Source organism: Quercus robur, chromosome 7 (genome assembly GCF_932294415.1).
Source record: "Quercus robur chromosome 7, dhQueRobu3.1, whole genome shotgun sequence".
Lineage (NCBI taxonomy): Eukaryota > Viridiplantae > Streptophyta > Magnoliopsida > Fagales > Fagaceae > Quercus > Quercus robur.
This window is the reverse complement of record NC_065540.1, coordinates 37076920-37086950: the sequence shown is the minus strand read 5'-3', so window position 1 is coordinate 37086950 and position 10031 is coordinate 37076920. Positions and strand designations below refer to the sequence as shown.

General features: G+C 36.7%; 1 protein-coding gene across 1 annotated transcript; it reads left to right on the top strand.

Annotated features, from left to right (window-relative positions):
* The first annotated feature begins 1974 nt into the window (after positions 1 to 1974).
* On the top strand, positions 1975 to 7744 carry LOC126690908 (uncharacterized). The gene is made up of 4 exons (XM_050386020.1): positions 1975 to 2202; positions 4523 to 4698; positions 6057 to 6242; positions 6399 to 7744. Exons 2-4 carry the CDS (start codon positions 4539 to 4541, stop codon positions 7628 to 7630), a joined length of 1578 nt encoding a protein of 525 aa, XP_050241977.1. The 5' UTR covers positions 1975 to 2202; positions 4523 to 4538; the 3' UTR covers positions 7631 to 7744.
* Positions 7745 to 10031: the final 2287 nt, after the last annotated feature.

Below are 10031 nucleotides of genomic sequence, written 5' to 3'. Positions count from 1 at the left end.
ACCTTTACCATATATAATGGCAAGATAGATCCTATTGAACATGTGAGCCATTTTAATTAAAGGATAGCCATCCATTCTAAGAATAAGGCTTTGATATGTAAAGTTTTCCCCTCGAGCCTCGGCCCTATCACTATGAGATGGTTTGATGGTCTTGAGGAGGGATTCATAAACTCTTTTAAGGAACTAACAAGGGCATTTGGAGCAAGATTTGTGACATGCAGCCAAGTTCCAAGGCCGCTAGATTCTTTACTCTCGATGTCTATGAAGGAAGGAGAGATCCTAAAAAGCTATTTGGACAGATATTGGGAGCTTTATAATGAGATTGATGGGGACTTTGAGGATGTCGTTGTTAGAACCTTCAAGGTGGGCTTCCCTACACATTTCGACCTCTGGAAGTCGCTTACCATGAAACCTCCTCGACGCATGCATCAGTTAATGGATCAAATTGAGGAACACAAAAGGGTCAAAGATAATCAGAATCAAGGCGAGGGAAAGGTAAAGGCTTTTACCCTTGATTGAAAAGATAACTCAGTTGGCCGGTTTACGCCGTCCTAACTGAGGACAGAGTTTTTCAATTAGGTGCCTCCTAACACCGTTGGACCCCAACGGGTAAGCTCAGTATTTAAAGAACCGATCTACTGAGTGCTAGAAAAAATCAAGGATGAGCCTTATTTTAAATGGCCAAACAGAATGGGAGGAGATCCTACCAAAAGAAATCAAAATTTATATTGTCAGTACCACCAGGACCGAGGTCATACCACAAAGGATTGTAGGACCTTACAAGTCTTTCTTGATTTGCTAGATTTTCCGAGGCTGACAAGGAGGGAACCATTCAGCCACACGATGATGCACTGGTGGTAACCTTGCAAATTGCGGTGTTTGATGTCAAGAGGGTAATGATCGATCAAGGAAGCGGGGCTAAGATCATGTACCCAGATTTGTTTAAAGGCCTGAGGCTTAAGTTGGATGACCTAAGCAAGTATGATGTCCCTTTGGTTGGATTTGATGGGAATACTATGCAGGGGGATGATCAGGCTACCTATGCAGACAGGAAGAAAGGTAACGTGGATTTCATTATTGTGGAGGCTTATTTACCCCATATGGCCATCCTAGCTAGGTTGTGGCTACACGCTATAGGGGCTGTATCTTCAACTCTACATATAAAATTGAAGTATCCCACCAGATAAGGAGTTGGAGAATTATTAGGATGCCAAGTAGTGGTCAAGCAGTGCATGGTAGCAGCGATCAGACACCAAGTATTTGAAGTAGGCTCTTCAGAGTCGAGCCCAGTCTTATAGCAATCACAGACTGAGCCAGTAACCTCCTCGGATTCCTCAGTATAATGTGAAGGGCTGGATAAGATCATTATTAGAGAGGATGAGGAGAGATACTTTCACAATGGAATTAGAAATAATAATTAGCTTTATACTTTGCTCTTACCTATAAAATTTAAAATTAGTCTAGAAAAATAAAAGTATATATATAAACTTGCTGGAAATTAATGCATTATTTATTTATTATTTTCCTCAAATAACAGCAGTTCAAACTTCAATGATCACAAAAAAAAAAAAAAGCTAAACCCTCCCACCATGCAAAAACTAGAGACAAATGCAAAAGACCCTTATAATCTCTGCTTTTTCTTTCCACGTGTCAAGGGCGTCCTTTCAGCAGAAAATTCATTCCAAACTGTGCTGGCATGGCAAGCTTTGTAGGAGATGACTGTCTTCATGAACTTCTATCTAAAAAAAAAAAAATTTGGTTTTCATTTTCAATTTTTTTTGTTTTTTGGGAGAATTCAGTAATTTCATATAACAAATAGGCAATGAGTCTACACACTCTGATAAAAACAGTGAGATAAAATTGAAATGCTTAACGTTAAGAATAGCTTCATTAAAAAAAAATCAGTTAAGAATCAAAATCTCAGACTCAAAGAGAGAGAGAGAGAGAGAGAGAGTACCCCTTGTGCTACTTGGCATAACAAATGCCCTGTACTCATTGGCTGTTATTTCCTCATTCAAACCACATGAGAAGCTTTTTTCTGAGACCCAAATAAAAAAGAAGTCCCACACACAGAATTCACACATTCAAAACCAAAGAGACAAACTTTCTTCTCTTGTAAAACTACTCCGTCACACTCACTCTCTCTGGATTAGCAAACCGTGTATGGTATTGGTCGAAGGGGACACTAGGAAGACAAAGCCAGTAAGAGAAAAAAATTCAATCTTTTCTTGTTTCACTTCTGTTTCCACTGTTTCTGTTCATTCTCTTGCATATACATGTGTGTGTGTGTGTGTGATGTGTGATGTGTATGAACTTCTGATGGTTTGGGTTGCTTTAAAATTTTGGAAAAGGAAAGGAAAAGGAAGGAAATCTTTTAGTTGGGTATATCTAGATTGTTTTGTTACTTGAAACCCAAGAAAGGAAAAACCCTTTCATACTGGGGTTCCAAATATTTCGGATCTGTTGATATGGGAAATTTTTTTTGCCCCTTATAAATTCCAGAAGACATAAGACAACTTTAAATTTTATGTCTTGTAACTTTCTTTGTTCTTACTGAGGTTTCTCAGTCACCAAACAGAGCTAAATGAATTGATGTGAATGTGGCATGTGTACGATTACCTTTCTTCTTTTTTTTTTTTTTTTTGGTTGGTAATTTACAGTTTTGAGGACTAACGTAATTATCTCTCATACTTGCATTATTGAGGCCATGTAAACTATTCATTATTTTGAGCATTTACATGGTGTCGATGATGCAATGTGTACTGTGCTTAATATAGGTTCACTTGAAAATACACAAGTTTCAAAGAAAATAAAATAAAAGCTTCCACCTTTCTCAAGTTTTTAATTTTCCAACAAAACACTATTTATTTTCACTTTGAAATATTTTTGTAATAGATAGGATTAACAAAGGTTATGTGTAAAAAATTATGCTAACCTTGTTTACTAATGGACCATTATTAAGAGGCAATCAAAAAAGAAAATGTAAAATATTATTTAGAGATAGAGGAGTGGCATTTAGCTAGGTTCATCAAAATGTTCTCTAGACTCAAGGCTAGACCTGCAGTAAAGTAGTAAACACAAACCATTTACTGAAAGTCCCCATTGCAGCATCCTAGCTTTGGTTGGAAGATTATTAAGAATAGCCATCCATCCAGCAAAGGAGTGTCTAGGAATGGCTTAAGTTAAACCACACTAACTGCCACCACTATGTTTTATTTGCCAGCAAAATCAAATTTGTTGGAATTGGCCCATAGTGCTCTATCATCTTCCTTCAAAACAACCAGGTGGTGCAGCTTCCTTTGAATGCTCCCCAAGTGATCTGATCTGATAGGATTCCAGGACCATAGTTTATTTTTAAGGACTGTGCTAACTCTAGCTTCATAATTGCTGGCAGCATCGTATATGACCCTGTACAGCTTACCCATATTTCTGTAAGTAGTACTCCATCAGGATGTCATGAATCATGCCAAAGAATAAATTTGCTGCCATCACCAATTTCTTAGCTCAAAGGCTTCCTTGCCTCCTCTTGAAGTTTAAGAATAGCTCTCCAAGACTCCAACCCCAAGAACTATCTTGAGGAATGAAAGAGTGTTTAAGATGGAAGTGGTGAAATCATAAACTGTTCTTTAATTTACAATAACAGAAAAACTTTCTATTATTCTATTGCATCTTTTTATTTTCCATCCCTTAATTTCGGTTGCTATTCAGGGATTTTTTTTTTTTTCCTTTCTTGCTCCAGATCTTTTTTTTGGCTGAGTATTTTTAAGCTATTTGGTTAATGATTAATAGATATTGTCATTATAGGGAAGGGATATGGGGAGGGTGAGGAGTAACCCCCATTGTGTGGCTTAGTATGATGACAGAGTATAATATACTGTGCTTACTTGTTTTTTGTTGTTTTTAGGCCATAGTTTGTCTAAATGTAGTTACAGCAACAGATACTCCAAATCTCAGATTTACTCAGATATCAGGTTGCTGCAATGCGCTATTAAGCTGCATAATGCCCAATCAATATCATTTCACAGAAATGCATTGCTCTGTTGGTTGTGTTTCCTCCTGCAATTTTAAAGGAGATGGGACTTTTAGCTAATGTAATAATATTGGAAGGACATTTTCTTCAAAATATTAAACGATATCATTGGAATTAAAAAAATTTATCTTGTTTGAAGCACAATTCAAAGCATACTCATTAAGCATTCTATTTATATCAAACACTTGCCAAATCCCTTTGAAAGAACTGATGCACTTATTGAAGGTAAGCATCTTAGAGTATTCCATCTTGTTATACCTTGCCATTGCTTGGCTTGAAAAACATTGTATTTAGTAGATAGAGAGAGAGGGGATTTTTGCGATAGGCTATCAACACATATGTATTTTAATATAGTAAGTGTCCGTGCAGGGTGTAGGTATACCACTGTAATTAGTTCATTAGTCCTTCCTCTAACACCTCCTATTCATTCTTATTATGGAATTTCCTTTTACTTATATTCTTTCTTTTTTGTTGTTGTTTTATTGTTCCCAGTCATCACCTGCAACAAATGCTGGAAAGCTCTGATGAAGAGTATATGATAAGTCCAAAAGTATCTAAGTGTGCAAACTGGAGTTCTATCCCATCCCGGAGAAGTGCACGTATACAATCAATAAATCGTAAACAAGAAAAATCAAACAATATATGGAAGGACAGTGAGGCAGATTCAGGTGATCCTTCTTCCTCCAATTTTCTCCTTTTTCTTTTCAAATGGTTTTGCTTTTATACCATCTGTTGTAGCATTATAAATGTTATTGTTACTTTTGTCACGTTCCCTTTTGGAAGCCAACATCTTTCTTAGTAACGGGATCTTTGGAAAGAACAGGAAAGGTGACTTTACTATATTCCTGACTAGGAATAGTACCTATCAATAGAATATCTTTTTCAGTAGAGCAATATTTCTGGAAGCCTATCTTTTCTTTAATCTTGGTCAAAATTTGTTTCCCGGGGGCGGTAGTGTTATTTCCAAACTTTTTGGTAAAAATATTAACAGCCCCTACACTCAAAGCTCTCTTTTTACCATTAGCAAGAACTTGTTTTAATTGCATATTAGACAGAAGTCAAACAAATGCTTCAAATACTTGTATCCGGAACTACCATTTAGTTTATTCGTTTGCAACAACTACAGATCCATAAATTTTCCTTAAAAAAAAAATCAGACGATCCATAATTGGGACAAAATTATATATCGCAACTCTGTCATCACTTTTTAATGAAGTATGTAGCTCTACGCAAATTGCATTTTAGTAATATCATTTTATTGGAAAAGAAAAATCTGATAAAATTAACTGGCCCTCAAATCTTTGTTACTGAACCATTCTGCACTTGGGTCTGAAACTCCAATAAAGACAAAATTTGTATTTTGTTGGATGAAACTATCATTAATTATGCAGTCTTCTGCTTGTTTGAATGATAGTTTTTACTGTTAAGCATATCAGGGTAGAAGTTTCAACTTTGGATGTGAGCATAATAATAATAATAATAATAATAATAATATTTCAAAATGAGTTCTTTGTAATTCAGTATATTTAACAATCGCTCCCTCTGTCGCTCAAAAATAAAAAATAAAAAATTACCCACTGTCCAAGGCCTGATTAGTCTCTTGCTGTATATGGATAGCTAAGACACAAAATTGTTAACGGGATTGTGTTGTAGAATAAATAATAAATTTCCAGGAAAATTTTAACTATTTCCCCTCACTTTCCCATCTTTTCGTCTTGGGTTTTAACTTATAACTGGAACGTTTTTCATCTGCAATCTTAGAATTTGGTAATAACTATAAACCTTAAATGATTAGGCCCCAAGTTCAATTTTGTGCATCATTTGAAGGTTACTTCAACTTACATATACTTGTCTCTTAAACAAATCTTTTTACTCGTGTACATATCTCTTTCTTTCCTAGAATTCTACTTGGAAAGTATCTCACCCTAAGCTAGACGCTTTGCCTTAGACCATGTAACTTGACTTGTTTGTGTTTTTCTTTCCAAGGATCCTACTTGTTTGACTATTTAAATTTGGAAAAATATAGACAACCAGGCAGAAATGAAGGGGCTGAAGATCAAATTGCCAATGTGTAAAGGAAGTGAAACCAGTTTGACCCCAAAGGTGTTGGGTAAGCGGAAGAGAAGAAATATGCATGGCAACAATTCCCTAACATTCCTTGGGGAGAGAGCTGTTTCACCAAGGGGTTCAAATGCTGCCACATTGAATCAAGGTAATGTGTCTTGCTTTTTTCTTTCTTGTTTCTTTTCTTTTCTTTTCCTTTTTTTTTTTTCTCCCTTTTTGGAGTGTGTTTTTGCTCTACTTAAACATGAGCTATCTTTGCTTCCTTATTTGAATTATTTCTTCGAACGGAATTTCTGTGATGCAGAAACTGTTTCTCCTGACAATGAAATTCGAGGAAATAAAGAAGCAGAAGGTGCAATAGACGATGAACAAGCAGGTGTCACCAGAAAAGATATTGAAGTGCAAACTTCTAGGAACACTGCTACAGAAGCTTGTGAGAATTCTCCTGCCATGTTTACATCAATGGCTTCTGAGCAAAATGTCCATGGTGCAGAAATTGTATCCCCCGATAATGATCCTCAAGGATATAATGATGGACAGGGTGATTATGTTAGCTGCAATGGCATTAATGCATCACTTTTTGAAAATTCAAGTACCTCTTTTGAATCCTCGAGCTCAGATGACATCTGTGTAGATGTTGCAGGAGAAAAAAGTATAATATTGGCAAATCAAGAGCTTAAAGGTACCCCGGAAAAAACGTTTGAGACACACATTCCTGAGGGAACTGCTGATGGTGCCGGTGCTGGTGCCAATGCTGCTGCCATTTTAACCATCATGCCTTCAGAACAAGATGTCCGAGATGCAGCTGTTGTTTCCCTGGGCACTGCTCTTGAAGGAGATAATGAAGGAATGGGTACATACAGCCCAGATCATGTGAGCTGTAAGAGTTTGGCTCCATCACTTTTTCACATGACAAGCACCTTCTATGACATTAGCTCTGATGCAACAAGCTTGGCAAATAACACACTTGAACAAGTGGGTTCGTATTGTGTGAGTGCTGAGTGTGCTCCGACTCTTCTTGCCATAATTGAGAAGTATGGTGATATTGCTAGAAATTGTAGGCTCGAGTCTCCTAAGATGATTAATTACTTACTGGAGAGAGTTTGCACAGCTGTTCACGATCTGCAGGAAATACCATTTATTAATCTCAAGAAGCATCATCTAGCTTCTGTTAATGATGTTATAGTTTTGGCTGATGCCGCAAAGCTGGATGTAGAATGGCTTCGTGACCATCATGATGAAATTAGGGAGATTATTGTGGATAACATTCCTTACTACAAAAATCTGAAAACTGATTTAGCAAATTCCACTGAATTGCTCAAATCAAAGAAGTCATCTCTTGATAATAAGAATCTTGAAAGGTTGAAGTTGCAAGCTGAATTAAAAATGCTGGAGTGTGAGATTGAAAATGAGGAGTGTCAGTTGCAACGCGTTACAAAAACAGTGGAGGAACTAAAGAAGGAGAAACGTGAAGTTCAATCCAAATTGCAACAATACCATTGCAGGTCTGCTGGACACGGGTTGCTGAAGAAGTAGCTAGGAACTTCGATTTCTAATTCAAGTTGGAGCTCTAAGGTTGATCATGGAAAACTTAAGTTTATTTTTATTTTTTAAAGAAAAGATGAAGTTGATACCTGAAAGAATGCTCATATGGCCTTGTTCTGAACTTTTGAATACTTGGCTAGTTTCTATTATTTCAAACTAGCTGCAAACTTTATGCAATCTATGTATTAAATCTGTCACCTTTTATGTATTACTAGTCACTAACCTGTGCGATATACGGGGAAGCTACTGAGTATATAACATGTACCACAATATATGATATTATATGATACATTAGGAAGAAATACAATTCATTGAACAAACCTCCAAAAAAAAAAATCTATAATTAAATAGAAAATTAATACAAAACTATTCACTCACAATTCATTGTCAAAACCCAAGCCGCCTTCTTATAGAAAACACCATACAAACATATAAAGAAAATTTGAACAATGGTTTTAATGAATTTAATTAAAAAAATTTTATTTGTTGAAAGTTGACAGAAGTACAGTTGTAAGTGAAAGTTTTAAAAATTGTTTAAAGTTGTACATAAGCAAATAACCAAATAAGCTAACGGTCATTAACGGCTAATTATTAAATGTTTGTCAGTGACAAATTTTTTGGGAATCAAATAATCTGTAAACACCACATTTATGAATGTAAAAAGACTTAAGAATAAAATACTAATGATGGAATGAGTAGCCATAGGTTTTTTATAAATTCAAATCATAGATATTATAATCATTTTTCCTTTTTTTTTTTTTTTTTTTTTTTTTTTGCTAAATAACATATATATTGCAATCTTTTTCTTCAAAAAATATCAATTGTTATATAAGTTCCATCATCGATGACATGGGAATTTCTCTCTGTTTATATCTTTTCAAAAAGTTATTTCCCTACAACAAGCATATCTAGGGACCACACGGAGAACACGCCCAAATGGAAGAGACTAGTGCACCAAATGGACTCTCCCATGAAGGTTACCAATACTGCTCCTAATAACTTGGGGGCAAAGAGAGGGCAACCAAAAAGGGACCAAGATGATGAAGCAGAGGAGAGGAAAAAAAGGAAGAATGGAGAGGAAGGCCATGAACAACTTTGTCCAATGGTGGAGGCTGTGGTGTAGTCCCGCCGAGAACAATGAAAATCCTAAGCTGGAACTGTCGGGCGCTTGGGAACCAACGAGCAATGGATGTCCTTTCTCACCTTGTGAGGGAAAAAGCTCCCAAAATTTTGTTTCTTATGGAAACAAAACAATCAGTTGACGAGATGAGAAAAATTCAAGCGGACTTACCATACTGATGTATGCTTGCGGTTCCAAGTATTCGAAGAAATGGTGGGTTGGCCCTGTTTTGGATGGAGGAGATAGACTTGCATATCTAAACTTTCACTTTGCACCACATTGATGCTCTCATATTCAATGGCTCAAATACTTCATGGAGATTGACAGGTTTTTATGGTTGGCCGGATGGACAAAGTAAACACAAGTCACGGCAATTGCTGAAGCATCTTCACACTAGAATTTCGGCTCCTTGGATTTGTGTTGGGGATTACAATGAGATCCTGGCAACAAAAGAAAAGCAAGGCAGTTTACCAAAACCATTGAACCGGATGCAGGAATTTCGAGCTACACTCCTACATTGCGGACTAGTGGACTTAGGCTTTCAAGGTAATATTTTTACTTGGAATAACGGTAGACCTGGAGATGCATTTGTGCAAGAAAGGCATGATAGAGCATGTGCCACAGTAGAGTGGAAGGAAATCTTTCCAACAGCTCGAGTGACTCACCTCCAATCAACATATTGTGACCATGTGCTGATCCTTATCACCACACATGATCCAAACCAGCCGAATAGGAGAAGAAGGATACCAAAAAGATTTGAAGAAAAGTGGGCCACCAAACCTGACTCTGAGAGAGTAATTCAAGAAGCATGGATGACCGAAGTGGGGCAGGGCAGCCCCACTTCAATTCTTTTTGAAAAGATCAAAAAAACAAGATTTGCTTTGGTGACTTGGAGCCGTGTAGCCTTTGACAATTCAGAAATAATAATTCAGGAAAAAAAAAAACAACTGGAGGCCTTATGCTCCCTCAATAGTGCTGATCAACTACAAGCTATTAAGGGACTAAAATTCGAGATAAATGATCTATTGCATCAGGAGGAATTGGCATGGCGTCAAAGATCTTGATCCATTTGGCTACCAGCAGGTGACAAAAATACAAAGTTTTTTCATCAACAGGCCAGCCACCGAAGACACAAAAACCAGATCTTAGGGATTTTTGACGAGGACGGTAACTGGAATACTATAGAGGGAAGTATAGCCCAAACCACGGAACACTACTTTCAGCACCTCTTCACATCTTCCAACCCAAATGAAATTGAAGGAGTACTGAATT